The following is a 17,705-nucleotide window of genomic DNA, read 5'->3' as shown; positions in this document are numbered from 1 at the left end:
AAATATACTAATTTGAGTATATATTTATCAAAAATATAAAATAGATATTAAAAGTATTGTTTAAAATTCTCTGAAATATTAAAATTCTTTTAAAATTAAGGTACAATACAGTGAATATTAAAAATTATTTGAATAGCAAATTACTTTTAACACGTAAATCTTAATTTTTATATAAACTTAGTCACCATTCTAGTGTTTGCTTGCCATCTAACTGCCATTTTAAAGAGTTCATATTGTGTTCATGCAGTTATGTCTAGATTTACATAGATACAAATTAAAGAATAATATGAATTGCTTAGAACTACAAGTGTTCCTCAGTCACTATGTGTAACTGTTGCAAATATTGTGCACAAAATTGCTAAGTGTTTCTAATGCCACAACTTGGAATACAAAGAGAAGCAAGAAAATGGACATTCAACATTATTAAGAATCAGTTCTTCCATATGCAAGAATCAATTCTAAGCTTTGCCAGGGGATGGATTGGATTTAATTTCCATATTTTCTCTTACCTGAGAGCACTTAGATTGCTCAAATTATAGCATCATTCTGAAGTATAGACTAAAATATCAGTATCAGCACAATCTATATCCTTCTCTGCAATGTTTAGCCCCTCTCCACCCCATTCTTTAAACTTGTTTTTATTATGGAAGGTTCCTATCATATACCAAATAAACAGAATAGTGCAGTTCCCCTCTTTCAGAGGCATGGCCAATGGAAGTGTTTCTTTGGTATGTGATGGGTGTGAGTTGACAGTTGGAGGTGTTTATGGTTATAGAACTTGCTGAGCCAGTACTAAATACTGGATTCTGAGTGAGGAGAGAATCCTGTGTGTGTATGTAAGAGGGAGACATTGATATACAAACATTTCATATCTATTTTCATGATTTGTGCCGTTTATGTCTTAACTATTACCATATTATAAAGCCTGAGAGATACCATACTATATTTTCTTCTGTTAGTTTTTAAACCTTTACTTTTTACATTAGGCAGTTAATTCATCTAGAATTTATTTTTGTGAATAGTGGGAGATAGAGATCTAATTTTATTTTTTCCAAATGGTGAGTCAATTTTCCAATTCCATTTCTTAACTAGTTTACCTTCCTCCACTGGTTTGCAAAACCTTACTTATATATGAACTTCCAATATATGCTTGGATAGTATGCATTTGAATTCTCTTTTATTTTGTCTATTTCTATTCCTAATACTGTTTTTTAGTAATTGTTACTTTGTGATACGTTTTAATATCAAATAGGATGATTCTTCCCTTTATTTTTGAATAGTATTTTTGCTGGCTATAGAATTCTAGTTCTTAGTTTTTTTTTTCTTTCAGCACTTGTAATTTATTTTCTTGTAGTGTTTCTGCATTGACTTTGGTATTGTGGGAATGATGCTTTTTTAAATGAGTTTGGAAGTGTTCTTTTCTTCCTCTTCCTTCCTCCTTTTCCATTCTCCTCCTCCTCCTTCTTCTCTGTCTTCTCCTTTTTTCTTTCTTCTTCCTCTTTTCCTCCTCTTTTTCCTCATCCTCTTCTTTCTTCTTCATTTGAGGATTGCTGTAGTTCTTTAAATGTATGGTAGAATTCACCAGTGAAGCCATCTATCTGATCCTGAACTCTTTATTGTTGAAAGATTTTTGGTTACTGATTAAATCTCTTTTTGTAATTGGTCTGTTCAGATTTTCTATTTCTTTAAGATTGATTCAGTATTAGTAGGTTGGATGTTTCCTCCAGCTTTCATTTCCTCTAGGTTGTCCAATTTGTTGGGTTTATATAATTTTCATTTCTTCTGTGTCTAATGTGCCATTTAAACCTATCCCCTTTGTTCTTAACTTAGTTATTTTGTTAATTAACTGTTTTTGTTTCTAGAATTATTTGTTTTTTCAAATTTTCTGTGCCCTTTCTCCCCCTCCCCCTTAAGTTTCCAGTTTTCTGCCAAAATTCTCAGTCTTGTTTAATAATCTTTTTTTGTTCGTTAATCCTCATGTGAGGATTTTTTCCATTGCTTTTCAGAGAGAGTGGAAGGGAGGAAGAGGGAATGGGGGGGGGGGGGAGAAATAGAAAGAGAGGCAGACATTGATGTGAAAGAGACACACCAATCGATTGCCTCCAGTACATGTTCCAACCAGGGGTGTGAGGGTTGGAAGCAAACCCTCAACCCAGGTATGTGCCCTTGACCAGGAATAGAACACACAACCCTTTGATTCTTGGTCAAGCTCTAACCACTGAGAAACACCATCCGGGGCCTTGTTCAATAATCTTTACGTACATAGTATTTACAGTTATTTTAAGTATTTGTTTAATAACCCTACCATCTAAAGATCCTAAAAGTTTGTTTCTCACCTTATTTTGTTTGTTTGTTAATCCTCACCTGAGGATATTTTTCCATTGGTTTTTATAGAGTGTGGACAGAAGAGAGAGAGAGAAACATTGATGTGAGAGAGGCACATTGATTGGTTGCCTTCACACACGCCCGACCAGGCTCAGGGATTAAGCCTAAAACTGAGGTACATGCCCTTGACTAGAATCAAACCTGGGACCCTTCAGTCTGCAGGCTGATGCTCTTATCATTGAGCCAAACTGGCCTAGGGCTGTTTCTTACCTTTTAATAAATTCATTTAAGTCTCTGAATTGCATTTAAATAATTGCTTTGGTTGCATTCTATAGGTTTTTATGCAGTTAAATATTTTGTCATTTCCATCTTTTTACATCCCATGGACTATTCAAATGTATGTATTTTAATTTCCAAATATATAGGAAGTCTGAGGCTATCATTGTACCTAATTTCTACATTTTTATTGCATTGTAAGAACAGGGTATCTATTATGTAGATTTATTTGCATGCTTCTGTTTATGTTTTGCTCTGGTGACTTAAGATTTTCTCTTTTTTTTCTTACTCAGAAACTAGTGGCCCAGTGCATGAAATTCATGCATATTAAAAGGGAATTAACTAGAGAAAATATTTTAATATTTCTGTTCACTTCCCCCAGCCCAGCACTGGGTGGGGAGGCAGCCTCACATCCCAGGCCAGCGCAAGTCAACACCCACCTATGCTGCAAGTCCCCACACACACCCCCACCTCCCCCTTGCCTTGCACACAGCCTCCTGCTGTTCAGTCTTTACAATGTCATAGCATGATAACCATTTGCATATTAGCTTTTTATTATGATGATGATATCTGGCCCAGCTTTTTTTCTTTTTTAATGTGATATAAGTTCCTGGAAATGTAATCACCCAGCCCAGGAGCCTGAATATTTGCTACATCCTGTCAAACTATCTCCAGAAACGCTGTCCCTTATACTCCAGAGCAGTGTTATCTGTGGTCTGTTTCATTACACCCTCTCCAGTACTGAATATTGTGATTTTTAAAAAGTTCCAGGTATCTTTCCTTTGCAATTACTTTATTACCTTTTAAGTTAACTTTTCTCATGTGTATTAGTTACTTTATTTTTTCTTTAGTTCAAGGTCTTTGCTCAGGTATTTTCTTCTTTGAGTATTCCTATTTCATTTGAATTCATGGGAAGCAATAGCAGCTTCCATGAAGGAAGTTGGGGCCTAGAGAGGGAAGAGGGGTGCTGGACCAGATGTGGTTGGCAATGGCTCCTCTTAAATGTTAGATTGGAGGGGACAGGGTTAGGGAGGTGTTAGGTTCTGACACTGAAATGTTAGGCTGAGGACCAGAAGGATAGCTTTGGTCACTTTGGTCCTGGTGCAAGGCCCTGCCTCCTTCCCTCCCTGCCCACCAGCTCCTGCCTCGTGCAGCCTGTTGAATGGTCATTACTGTGACAAAGTAACAACAATTTGTATATTACCTTTTTAGATAGATAGATATCCACACAGTATGTCTAGGTGTACTTTTTCTATTTATCTTCTTTGGAATTCAGTGGATTCTTTCAATTCGTGGGTGTTTATACTTACTTTGTGAAATTTCTTGGCTATTATTCAACTGTTGTCATCCTGTGCTATTTTTATTTTATTTTTTTAATTTCTGAAATTCTAATTGAATAGGTATTGTCTGCATTTCTCCTTTATATCCCAATTTTTTTATCTTCTGTATATTCTTTGTGATATTTTGGATCATGTCCTCAAACCTGGTTTTTCTGTCCCAAGGAATGTTTTCTCCTGAAGACAACCATCCCTCTGAGCTTTCAGGCCTATGATGATATTGGTTGCTGACCTCAAATACTTATTTATCTCCATATTTTAAATACTTTCCTATCTTTTAAAAACCATTGTATCCGTGAAGCAAGTTTATACATATATTTGCGTGCGTGTGTGCCTATATAAATGCACATGCACATTTTAAGCTAAAATTTTGTAATCTGTGAAAATAATATTTTCAAACAGTACCAGGCTAAATTTTTATCTTCTGTGATGGCCTGGAAAAAAATGAAAGAGTGAAACTAAGTAGAAAATAGGCAAACTTCTTCTTAGGAATTGGGAAGGCAAAGAGTATCTTCCTGCATTTTTAATATTTTCCAGGTCAAATCTCTCTGAGTGGGATACAATGATTCTGACTGTGTAGAGGTCCTGGAATCCTTGTTGGTGTGGAATCAGCTACCACAAACCTAGATTAGCCCCTTTTTATAGTTAAACCAGAGTAAATAAACAACCAAATGGAGCAAAGCCACAGTTAGTCCTGGGTAGATTTGGATGGAGTAGCTGGACTCCTACATGTTAACTGCAAAGGATAGCTTTGGTCATTTCAGTTCCCTCACAATAACTCAAAGCTACAATTTACTGATCCCATGTTTTGGATGTCATTTACCTGCATTTTGTCAAGAATTTACTGTACTTTTAGTAAGGTATCTACACTAATAAAAGAGAAACATGAAAATTGACCATCACTCCACTATGCCTACCAGCCAATCAGGAGGGAATAAGCAAATTAGAAGGCCAAAGATGGCGGCTGCGCAGCTGCTCCAGGTGCGGAGTGGCCTGGCGGGGCAGGATGCCTGCTATGAGAGGGAGGGCGGGGGGTGAAGGGATCTACAGGAACAGCATTCCAATGCAGCAAAGTTGAAGTCTGCAGCGAAGACGAAGATGGCAGACAACATCAGGGGTCTGTAGCAAAGACGAAGACAGCAGACTCCAGCTGGAGTCTTCAGCGAAGCAGCAAAGATGGAGATGGCAGACTCCAGCTGGAGTTTGCAATTAAAAAGAAGTCAGCAGACTCTGGCCAGAACCTGAAGCAAAGACTTTGTGTCCTGGGTGCTGGAGGAAAGAAGAAGGCAGACTCTGGCCGGAGCAAAGACCTGGGTTCTGAGTGCCGAAGGAAAATTGGTGCTGGAAGCCAAGGGAAGGAAAGCCTATTGCACGAATCCCTTCGTGCAGTGGGCCTCTAGTCTATATAATAAAAGCCTAAGCAACCATTACAGCAGAACGGCCAGTTGCTATGATGTGCACTGACCACCAAGGGGCAGATGCTCAATGCAGGAGCTGCTTCCTGGTGGTCAGTGCGCTCCCACAGAGGGAGAGCCGCTCAGCCAGAAGCCAGGCTCACAGCTGCTACTTCACAGCAGTGCTAAGGAGCAGTGAGCCTAGCAGTAATGAGGAGTGAGCAAGGAGAGGTAAGGAGCAGTGAGCAGACGGGCGGTAAGGAGCAAGGGGTCCCAGACTGCAAGAGGGATGTCCGCTGAGGGGTCCTGGCTGCCAGAGGAAACAGGCTGGGCTGAAGGACACCCCCCACACCTTCGGTGCATGAATGTCATTCACTGGGCCTCTAGTTAACTAGTCTATATATATAAAAGCCTAAGCAGCTGTTACGTCCAAACAACAGGAACGACCGGTCACTATGATGTGCACTGACCACTAGGGGGAAGCTGCTCAAAGCAGGAGCTGCTCCCTGGTGGTCAGTACACTCCCATGGCTGACCTTCCATGGCTGGTCAACCTCCTGTGATCCCTCGCCCTGGCCAGCTTGATGGTCAGTGTGCTCCCACAGCCAACTTCCCGCAGTCCCTTCCCCTGACTGGTCCCTCCCTAAGGCTAAGATTCCAGGCACCAGAGAATCTGGGTCCAGGAAGCCTGTAGGAGGAAAACAAACCCAATGCTGATCAAAACAGAGTAGCAGTTCAGAGGGGGCAGAAGGGGCAAAGATGTAAAATAAGTACCACTGCCATCTTACACTGTGCTGGTCACCCTTCTGCCCCCATCAGCCACTTTTAGCTTCTCCCCGTACTTTTCTGGGCTTCCTCCTATGATGGTGTGCCACCATTGGCCAAAGTCAGCTACCTATCATGCTTGGGGGTGGAGCCCTGAGAAAATGTGAAGCTGAGTTAGGAGAGGCAACCTGACAGCAACTCCACCCCGGGGAGAGAGAGATGGGGAGAGAGAGATGCCTGATGACGAACAGTGAAATAGAGCATAGCTGGTGTTCAGGCCATTTTGAGGCACTCTGTGGTCTTTTCTTGTTTCTATCTCAGCACATCTACTGGTACACAACTAGATTGGGGCCTGCCAGCCAACCTCCTGTGGTCCCTCCCCTCTGTCCTGCACGAATTCATGCATCAGGCCTCTAATATAAATATAAATTACAAATAAAATTAAAGTCTTACTTTGACAAATAGCCAATTACAGTTCTGTAAAACTCCTTACTGCTCCTCTCCAGTGTGCCTGATAAGCATTGTCTTGAGTGGTATAGGTGAATGTCTGTCTGTCTACACACATGTACATGCATATACCTAAACATATAAATGACACAAAGTTTCTGTTTTCACTGTATCATTTAGCATCATATTTCATACAAATATCTAAAATTCTGGGCCTTTTTATTATATTTGACTACTAGAGGCCTGGTACACAAAATTTGTGCATGCGGGGGAGGGGTCCCTCAGCCCAGCCTGCATACTCTCCGATCCTGGTAGGATTGGGCCAAAATGGGCAGTGGAACATCCCTCTCACAATCCAGGACTGCTGGCTCCCAACTGCTCACCTGCCTGCCTTCCTAATTGCCCCTAACTGCTTCTGCCTGCCAGCCTTATCACCTCCTAATCACTTCCCTGCCAGCCTGATTATGCCTAACTGCTCCCCTGCCAGCTTGTTTGCCCCTAACTGCCCTCCCCTGCAAGCCTGGTCACTCCTAACTTCCCTCCTCTCCAGGCCTGGTCTCCCCCAACTGCTCTCCCCTGCAGGCCTGGGTGCCTCCCAACTTTTCTTCCTGACAGGCCCAGTCGCCCCCAACTTCCTTCCTTTGCCGGCCTGTTCACCCCTAACTGCCCTCTCCGGCATGCTTGATCACCCCCAACTGCCCTCCCTTGCAGGCCTGGTCCCTCCCAACTGCCCTCTCCTGCTGGCCATCTTGTGGCAGCCATCTTGTGTGTTGGAGTGATGGTCAATTTGCATATTACCCTTTTATTAGATAGGATTATGTTCACAAAATTAATTACCACATTGTATCTATTTATTTCTTCGTTCTCATTTCCAAATTCCATCTAGGTGCTTTTGAATCATTGCTACTCAAAACAATACTGCAAAAACATCTTTAGGCCTAGTTTCTTACGTATGTAGAGCAAGTATTTCTTCGGGGATCAGAACTTTTTCCCTGTAGTTAATCTTTGGAAATGTAAGAGATTATTTTTACTCATCCTTTTTGTTTGCCTTATATGTATATCCTCATAGACACTTATATTTCTCTATTGCCATATCTGCAAGAAAGTGGATTAATGCCTCTTGTTGTCTTATGGGTTTACAGTCTTCTATTCCTGTTGGATTAATGAATTAATTGCCTCTCTATGTTGGATGTCCTAGTGTTTCTGTTACATAGTAGATTAATTTTAAATTGTTCTAGTTGTGATATCTAGAAAAGATTGTTGTAGTTCTTTTAGAGAGCTAACCTCCAAATTGCATTTGGAAATTTTAGATACTTTTGTTAAGGTGGTAGATGGTGCTTAATTTAACCCCATTGTTTCTTGTTTCCATTCTCTTTTTAAGAGAAAATGTGTTTAGTTTATCTTTTCCTTACTCTTCTGATTGTATTTTTGTGTTTTCTCATATAGCCTGTTCTTTGGTAATATATTCCCACATTCCTCCCTTTTTAATCTTTGTATTACAAGTCTGAATATCATTTAGACATTAATTCAAGGTTATTTTTCTTCTTGTTCCCCAAATTGGAACAAATATAGCAAGACTCTAGGATGAGACATCCCGGTTTTTCTTTCACTAGTTTTGTGACCTTTTAGCAGTTTGTTTGTTTGTTTGTTTCTGTAATTCATAAACAGCAAAAGCTTGAATAAATACTATTCAGGATTTTCTCCAAAAACTTTTTTAGCTAAATTAAAATGAGTAATTTCATAAACAGCGAGGAAGTTGAAAAAACAGTATGTATTGCCTTTGGTAAAGCAGCAATGCTTATTTATGTGTATTAAGATTTTAAATATATAGAACAGATGTAAGATACAGAGAGTGTATGTTTTCTTTTATAGGTGTTTGTTTTGACCTGCCATTTTAAAATTAAATCAAAATGCCAGTAAGACCAGATCTCCAGGTATGTAGTCCTGGACCAGAAGCAAGTATTTTATTTTAGTCTCTAAAATCACTGTTTGTTCATAGGTATTAAGTGCTATATTTTTTAAGGAAGACAAGCTTTCTTGTTTTTATGAAGAAGTCAAGAGGAGAATAATTTAAATTCAGATATATTTTTATTTTTAATAGATTTGTTGTCAATATTTAAAAATATTTAAAGTATAGATGCTAATTATTTATGTGTGTATGTATATATATATATATATCTTTAATATTGAAAAGAATCATGCATTGATTCATGTATAAAATTTATGCCTGAATATTATCATATCAAAGTTTAAAATTGTAAGATACTTCATTTAGGTAAAGAGTAAGTTTTATCTATTTAATTGCTATGTGGTTCACTCCAAAGCCTGATGATCAGATTGTACTATGAAAATTACTTATTGATGATGTTTACATTAATACTAGAGATGACAGATTTTATAAAGGTTATACAGTTATGCGCTACTTAATGATGGGGATGCTTTCTGAGAAATGTGTCATTAGGCAATCCTGTCATTGTGTGAACACCATAGTGCATGTACACAAACCTAGGTGGTCTAGCTTACTATACATGTAGGCTATATGATATATAGCCTGTTGCTTCTAGGCTGCAAACCTGTGTTGCTTTTTACTGTACTGAATATTTAGGTAGTTATAACAGAATGGTATTTGTGTACAGTACTAAAAAAGGTACAGTAAAAATATAATATAAAAGATGGAAAATGGTACAGCTCTATAAGGCACTTACCCGTGTTTCCCCCAAAATAAGACATCCTCTGAAAATAAGATCTAGCACATGGAAAGATAAGACATCCCCTGAAAATAAGACCTAGCGCAACTTTGGGAGAAAAAATTAATATAAGACACTGTCTTATTTTGGGGGAAACAGTACTATGAATGGAGCTTGCAGGAATTGAAGTTGCTCTGAGTGAGTTGATGAGTAAGTAGTGAGGGATTGTGAAGGCCTAGGACATTACTGTACACTAATGCAGACTTTATAAACACTGTACACTTAGACTAAACTAAATTTATAAAACAACATGAGATTAAATCAAACATAAGAGAAAATTATGCAATCAGGAAATGTAATAAACATGAGATGTATGAGGCTGCTTGCAGGCCTAATGGCATACTGTTTTATAGCAGACATCTATAAGTAATATAGTATTACTTTAGTATACTAAAAGTATAGTATATTAAATATATATAAACTAGTAACATAGTCATTTATCATCAAATACTATGTACTGTACATAATTGTATGTGCTGTGTTTTTCTATGATTGCTACTTCAGTATGTTTGTTCACATAAATATGTGAGTAATGTGTTGTGATACAAAGTTACAGTGGCTATGATATCACTGGGCAGTAGGAGCATTTTATTTCCATTATAATCTTGTGGGATCAGCATTATATATCCATGGCCTGTTGTTGACCCAAACCTCATTATGTGGCACATGACTATAAATATGTTAATACACTAAATTGTGTGTGTGTGTGTGTGTGTGTGTGTTTGTGTGTGTGTGAGATGCTTAACTCATTGGTTGGTATAGTTTCTAAACAGTGCTTTTAATCTTCATGCAGTTTTATATTTTTTATTGATTTTTCACAGAGAGGAAGAGAGAGGGATAGAGAGTTAGAAACATCGATGAGAGAGAATCATCCATCAGCTGCCTCTTGCACACCCTCTACTGGGGATGTGTCCACAGCCATGGTACATGCCCTTGACTGGAATCAAACCTGGGACCTTTCAGTCCGCAGGCCGACGCTCTATCCACTGAGCCAAACCGGTCCCGGCTCTTCATGCAGTTTTATACATTTAAATCTCATTAAGAAGTTGATAGTCAGATATATTTAAATTTTATCCATGTTATTACTGATTATCATAAGTTTATTTTACTTCTTTCATTAGCAGGCTTTTGTTGAATTCAACATAATGATGACTTTCCAATTTAAGACATGAAGTGCAAAAATAGTAAAAATATATTTTTTCTTATATATTCAATAGAATCTTATCAAGGAAACTTAATCTGACTACATTACTCCAAATTTAAGAGTGGGCAGTTTTTTTAAAAAAAAGTGTGCATTGATATTGTGTAAATTCTGAGAATTTTCATGTGAAAACCATTCTCAAATTGCTAGATTGCATAAGGTGAATAATTTTGGTTTTGATTCAATATATGTGCCATTAACTATATTTCTCTAGCAGTTGGAAAAATGCATTGATGATGCTTTAAGAAAAAATGATTTCAAACCTTTGAAAACACTTTTACAAATTGATGTTTCTGAAGATGTGAAGATTAAATGCAGCAAACAGTTTTTCCATAAGTTGGATGATCTTATATGCAGGGTAAATATGTTTATTTTTGTTGAATGATTGTTATCATTATTAGATAGCAGTCTACTTTCCAGGAAAGTAAATTAGAAAAAATGAATAAAAAAAACTTTGGCAAGCTTGCTTATAATTATATAAATAAATCCTTATTTTACCATTTGCTTCTCTTTTTTTATTTGACAAGCTTCAAATAATATATTGGACCATTTTCTAATGTATTCAAATAGATATGTTTACAAAATTTCCACTGGTTAAAAATAGTATACATCTGGGAAGTTAAAACAATTTAATCTCTTTTTTAAAAGCCCTTAACATATTCTGCATGTTATATGGACAAAGTTTGTTGCTTGCAAATATAAAAATATATATCCAAAACCTTGGACTTGATTTATTATATGTAAGACAGGTTTATATGCAAGAAAATGTGTTTATTGACAATCTTTCCCAGTATTTGAGATTTGTTATGACTCAAAAAGATTACATAAAAATTCATTGTATTTGTTAGATGCCTAGAGCTTTTTAGAATGGGAAGTAACTTCCTATCATAGTCTAAAGTTTTTTGCATTTATACAGATCTGCATGATTTTATCCTCACTTGAGAATATGATTTTTTATTGATGAGAGGGATCAAGAAAGAAAGAGAAACCTCAATTGGTTGCCTCCCATATGTGTGCCAACTAGGGTTTAAAACTGCACTCACTAGGTATGTGCCCTGATCAGGAATCGAACCCCCACCTTTTGGAGCATGGAATGATATGCCAACCAACTGCTAGATCTGCATTTTTGTACTGAGTTTGTGATTTACTGGCTTAAGGCAAGTTTATTATTTTTTTTAACCACATTTTGTCCTTTGTCCTTGAAGATTATGATTATAGCTTTCAGGATTTGTGAGGATTATAAAGTCCTTAGCCAGTTCCATGCTATTTTGTGTTAACAGATGTTTAAATGTATAATTTTCATTTCAGGAACTTAATAAGAAGGATATCCAAACTGTATCAATCATTTTGATTTCTTTTGGAAGATGTAGCAGGAACATCAGTATTTTGGGGCAAGCTGGACTTCTAACTTTGATTAAACAAGGATTAGTCCAAAAGATAAGTATAAACTATGCAACATTCATATGAGGGAAATATTATTAAAGGTGTGCTTTCTAATAAAATAAATGCTTCAAACCACTGAAAAATAAATTTGGGTACTTTGTATAAAACTTTGAGTTAAAATAAATATTTTTATAACCTTAGTATATCACAAGGAAACTATTCTTAGGCTCCTTGATAACCATGTGAATTTAAGGTCACAACACTTTCTAGAGACTTTATTTCATTTATTTTCTCTTTAGCACACCTTAATTACTATCTGACTTTATTATTTTTTTAATATTTATTGTCTGTCTGCCATACTAGAATGTATAGTATTAATTTTTGTTTGTTTTGTCCATTGCTGTGCCCTGAACAGTATCTGAGATTTAGTCTATATTCAAATACTAGAGGCCGGTGCATGAAATTCGTGCATGGGCGGGGGGTGGGGGGGAGAAGTCACCTCAGCCTAGCCTGCACCCTCTCCAATCTGGGACCCCTTGAGGGGATGTCTGACTGCCAGTTTAGGCCCAATCCCAGGGATCAGGTCTAAACTAGCAGTCGGATATCTCTGTCAAAATCCAGGACTGCTGACTCCTAACTGCTCACCTGCCTGCCTGCCTAATCTCTTCTAATTGCCCCCCTCTGCCAGCCTGATCACCCTTAACCACCTCTGCCTGCTGGCATGATCGCCCCTAACTGCCCCCCCTACCAGCCTGATCACCCCTAACTGCCCCCCGCCAGCCTTGTTGCCCCTTACTGCCCCCTTCCCCTCTCCACCTCCCCCCCCCCCCCCACCTGCTACCGGCTTGATTGCCCCAACTATCTCCTTCTGCCAGCCTGGTCGCCCCATGCAGCCTGCTGTTCAGTCATTTGGTCATCCCTCACTAACTCTCCTGACGGCCTGATCACCCCACACAGCCTGCTGTTCAGTTGTTCATCTGGTCATTGGGTTGTGACAGCTCTTGCTTTTTATATATTAGGATTTGAATGAATTAAAATTGAAAAATACCAAAAATTATCAAATAGTAATAATGCTAAAATAATCTAAATTGTGACCACTTATTTTCATCTATTATATGAATGTACCTGGACAAGGAATTTGAAGGGGGAAATAAAGATCTTCTACCTGAAATTAGTATTCACTTTATTAATTCCCATTTAAACAATGGGCAAATAGTGAGTTACCAAAAAAAAAACAATGACAATGTTTGAAAACATAAATTTATTTTAATATAATACTGAATTTTTTTGGTGTTTCTTTATTCCTAGGTTTACTATTTATGCAAATATAGATAAGTACATTCTCAAATTGAATTTAAAATAACTAGTATATACATTTTTCTTTACATGGTTGCCTGGTTTGAAAAATCCAAGGAGATAATTTTGAGTCGAGGAAATTCAAAAGATGAAGCTACTATAAATCTAATAGAAGACTTATTTGATCTTTTGATGGTAAAATCACATTAATTAACTGATGTTTTAAAGCTTGTGCTTATTTAGTATACTGCCTAAGAGAGCACTTTATTTAAAAACAATTTGTGTTCTATACATCTTAAGCCTAAAAGTCAGTAACAGATTGACTTCTGATTTGATTGGATTAACCTATTCAGATTGTAAAGCATTTATCCTGTGTAATGTAATTAAATAATTAGTACTTATGTGGTGAGTTTAAATTAAACCTGTTATTTTAATACCATTTGTAATGGTTTATAATATAAGATAGTAAAATATAAATATTATTCCTTTTCAGGTCATATATGGCATCAATGATGAAGGTATAATAAACATTTTTTTATGTAACAGTAATTTGCAGTTAGAGTTTTAGTATAATTTTGCAATTCTTATAGCAATTTTCTCAATATTAGGAATTCATTATCTAATTCAGGGATCAACAAACTTTTTATGTAAAAGGCCAGATAGTAAATATTTTAGGTATTGTGGGCCAGAAAAAAAAATTGAGGATAATATGTAAGTACTATATCAAGAAAGAAACAAATCTTCACAAATGTTTTATTGATGCAATTCAAAACACAATAATTGAGTACGATGTTTTTGTAATATAGGTATACTAATGTGAAGAATAGCACTCTTTTTTGAGGGGATCACTTATTCAGGTTCAGAGTTAATTTTTGCTCTAGTCAAAATTGATTATATTAATTTATTGATGCTTATATATATTGCATTAAAAAATCTTTTCATGTCAGTAATGACAAATACTGCTATATGTTTATAAGCATGATTTTTAATTGAGCATATTCATCACTTAGAAAGTATTTATAGAATTGGATTAAGTTATTTTCTTAATATTTGTCTTTTAAAATGTCGTTGACTTGCAGATTAATCACTTTTAATTGAAGGTTAGGTAGAAGCTCCTCAACTGCATAATAGAATTTGACAATGGAAACTTCCCCTTGCACTTACATCGATGTCCAAAAGTGCTCTGGACCTGTAGTTGGAACTTGAAAAAAAATATCCCCTATAAATATGTGTGGGAATGGAGACGATAATTCTTGTTTTAGTTTTTGACAACCCGGGAAGTACAGAAAGAAGCTTGGCATTATTTATAATACAAATAAATTTATTTAGTGTCATTAAAGTGAATTTACTGAAGTATAAGTTTCTTATATAACACAATTTTGCCTTGTAATTTTGGGTTGAAGTCACTTAGAAACATTATCGACTCTATAGCGTAAGAAATCATTCACTGGTAACTGATGATGATGGCTAAGTTCATGAAAGTAAATGAAATTCACCTTGATGCTACTAGTTCAATAAAACATGATAGATTCAAACATTTCCAGAATACTTGTTGATGAAATGTATTATTCATCAGCAGTGGGTTGAATTTGGTTCATGGGCCATAGTTTGCCAACCTTTGAGCTAATGGAACAAAATTTTTAATAGTTCACTGAAAACTCCTCCTTTCACTTATGGCTAGCAGGTGTCTTGTGAAAAGCAGTCAGTCCAAGTTATCTATGTTGCTTGAGAAAGAATTAACTAGGATTGGTAACTGAGGTTGATGAATTATTTATATGTAATGGAACGGCTGCTATTTGCTGCCATCGCAGCCAAAATGTTAAAGATCAGTTGCTATTTTGTTAGCTGTAATTTAATAAAAATTAATGGAGTTTTCCCTATAAGGTGGGAAAACTAATAGATTTGCTTTTTATGTAGTCACCGTCTCAAAATAAGTTTACATTTTGGAAAAGTTTTAACTTGTCCCTCATGTTTTAAACATTTTTTAAAAATGTCTTTGAAAGACCATATGTACTTTTAGTTGAACTACTATACAAAGGAAATCATATATGATAGTTGAGAATTACATAGATATAAAATTTTAGGCCATTGATCATTAGCTAAATGTGGTTGTCTAGATATCAAAATTGTTTACTATGTCTTTGAGATCCAACCTCTCTGACCGCATTTGGAAACAGTGCCCCATTGATCACTGTTAATTTGCTCTCAGTGCTAGCGCTTGCCATCTCCTCACATTGGAATAATCTACCTCAGATACTCTCATGGCTCACTCTTGAATTTATTTAGCTCTTAGCCTCAAAACGCTCTTTGAAGTAGCCTTACTAAGCAATTTTCTCTAAAATATAGCCATGTACCTTCTAAAAAATCAATTACTGTTTATTTAATAGTAGCTACTACTTTTTAAAAATTATTTCTTTGCGGTCTAGCTTGAATTCTTACGTTTTTAGGGGAGAAAACAGTCTTAAACCACTGTTGATTATAAAGTGATCTAACAGCGTTTTTTTTTTTTAAGTAAATTATTATATCTTTTCCCCTAATTGAGTGATTCCCCCCCCCCCCAATGTTGTTACTTTGGAATGTTTTGTTACAGTATTGGCATTTTTAAAAATTATTGTTAATATTTGCATTATGAAATGGCATGTGGAAAATTTCTTTAAATATATTTAGTATTGATAAAGCCTCGCCTTTTGAAAATAGGGTTGGCTTTTAGGAATAGCTCAGAAGTATTGATGGTTATTATGGAATTTTTGAGTATTAGTATTAATGAGGTCAGTTTTCTAAAAAGCTCAATATAGAAGTGTACCCTTTCAAATGATATTTATTTCATCCTGAATTTCAGCCTTTTGTGCCTGAAAAAAAAAGCTGGATTTGGATTCCTTTGCCAGGATTCAGTCACATATGTTGGTTTTATGTGTATTTTTTCCCAAAGCCACAGAGCTAGTTCATAGCAGAACCAGGACTGAATTGTATGCTTCCTAATACCCAGCACTGTCAAGTCGACCTTCTAAACTGAACTAGTACTTCTTTTACATTAACTCATATAAGTAAAGACTGTCTTTTAAAAGCATTTAAAATACACATTTATCAATAACTTAACACTTTTATTCAGGTAAAAAGCAAGTAGTGGAAAATTTCATACCTCGAATTTGTGCCCTGATTATTGACTCAAGAGTGAATATTTGTATTCAGCAGGAGGTAAAGTCATTTGTTAGATTTTTTTTTTGAAACCTAAAAATGAGAAAGAAGAAAACTTGGTAGCAATTTATTAAATTAAATAATTTTATCTTGGCACTAAATTATTTATCATGTAGTATATATCTATTGACTTAATTCACTGCCTGACATGATGAATATGTTACTATTTATTGAAAATGTATGAACATATTGGCTTATGTATACATATATTTATATGAAAATAAATGATACCATCTAGATATTAGGAGTTCTTAAGTATTAAATACTAAATACTAATTTATTAAGTATTTATTAAATACTAAATACTAATTTAATACAATTTATTAAGTATTAAATACTAAAAATAACCTTAATAGTGTGTAGATGTATGTACATTTGTATTGTATAACCATAAGAATAAATATTAATAAAATAATATTTTTGCCTTCCTAGTTCTTAAAGTTATATTAAACGTATGTTGTATTGCAAAGAGTATAACTATTTTAAGTACAGAAATCATGGTATATTATTTTTTATTATATTCTATGTGTTTTTTTGTATTCACTATTTTATACTTTACTGGAGGCCCAGTGCATGAAATTTGTGCACTTGGGGGTGTCCCTCGCCCTGGCTGTGCCCTCTCTCAGTCAGGGAGCCCTTAGGGGAGGTTTGACTGCCAACTTAGGCCCTCATGAGCAGGCCTAAGCTGACAGTTGGACATCCTTAATGCTGCCTTGGAGCCACTGCACTCTCCAGCTGTGAGCCTAGTTCAGGGCTTCTGGCTGTGTGGCACTCCCCCTGTGGGAGTGCACTGATCACCATGGGGCCACTCCTGCATTGAGTGTCTGTACCCTAGTGATCAGTGAATGTCATAGTGACCGGTCATTCTGTTGTACAGTCGATTTGCATATTAGCCTTTCATTATATAGGATAATCTTTCCCCTTCTCCATTCCCTGCATAAAATGTTATGATAAAAAAATAAGCTTCTAAATGTATATACCTAGAATATTTTTCTAAAACTGTAATGTTTCACTGAATATAAAATATTGATGGCTTATCTTTTTCTTTTCTTTCTTAGACTCTAAAAAAAATGAATGCTATGCTTGACAAAATGCCTCAAGATGCCAGGAAAATACTCTACAACCAAGATGTGTTAATTCTCATGTAATAATTTTTACTATATTGCTTTAATTAGTGATTCAAGTCAAGAATTTAATGGATATTTTATAAGACAACTGTGAATTGCATTAATAATTTAAACGCATAAAACTGTTGTAGGTTTCTATTATAATTTAAGGATGTCATTTCTGTAAAAGTGTGATATTAGCCAATTGTAAATTTTAGTGAAGTCCCTCCCCCC

The 17,705-nt window shown here is 36.0% G+C and overlaps 1 protein-coding gene across 1 annotated transcript in view; it reads left to right on the top strand.

The window, feature by feature from the left end:
* The first annotated feature begins 8,453 nt into the window (after window positions 1–8,453).
* The window catches only part of SYCP2 (synaptonemal complex protein 2), a 92,463-nt gene continuing 83,211 nt past the window's right edge, over window positions 8,454–17,705 (top strand). The window contains 7 exon segments of the mRNA XM_036420034.2: window positions 8,454–8,477; window positions 10,706–10,849; window positions 11,800–11,928; window positions 13,261–13,365; window positions 13,664–13,688; window positions 16,280–16,365; window positions 17,424–17,509. Of these exon segments, the coding sequence (XP_036275927.1) occupies window positions 8,454–8,477; window positions 10,706–10,849; window positions 11,800–11,928; window positions 13,261–13,365; window positions 13,664–13,688; window positions 16,280–16,365; window positions 17,424–17,509 (599 nt within the window).

This window comes from Pipistrellus kuhlii, unplaced genomic scaffold (assembly GCF_014108245.1).
Source record: "Pipistrellus kuhlii isolate mPipKuh1 unplaced genomic scaffold, mPipKuh1.p scaffold_m20_p_60, whole genome shotgun sequence".
Taxonomy (NCBI): Eukaryota; Metazoa; Chordata; class Mammalia; order Chiroptera; family Vespertilionidae; genus Pipistrellus; species Pipistrellus kuhlii.
This window is presented reverse-complemented; position numbering and strand designations above follow the sequence as displayed.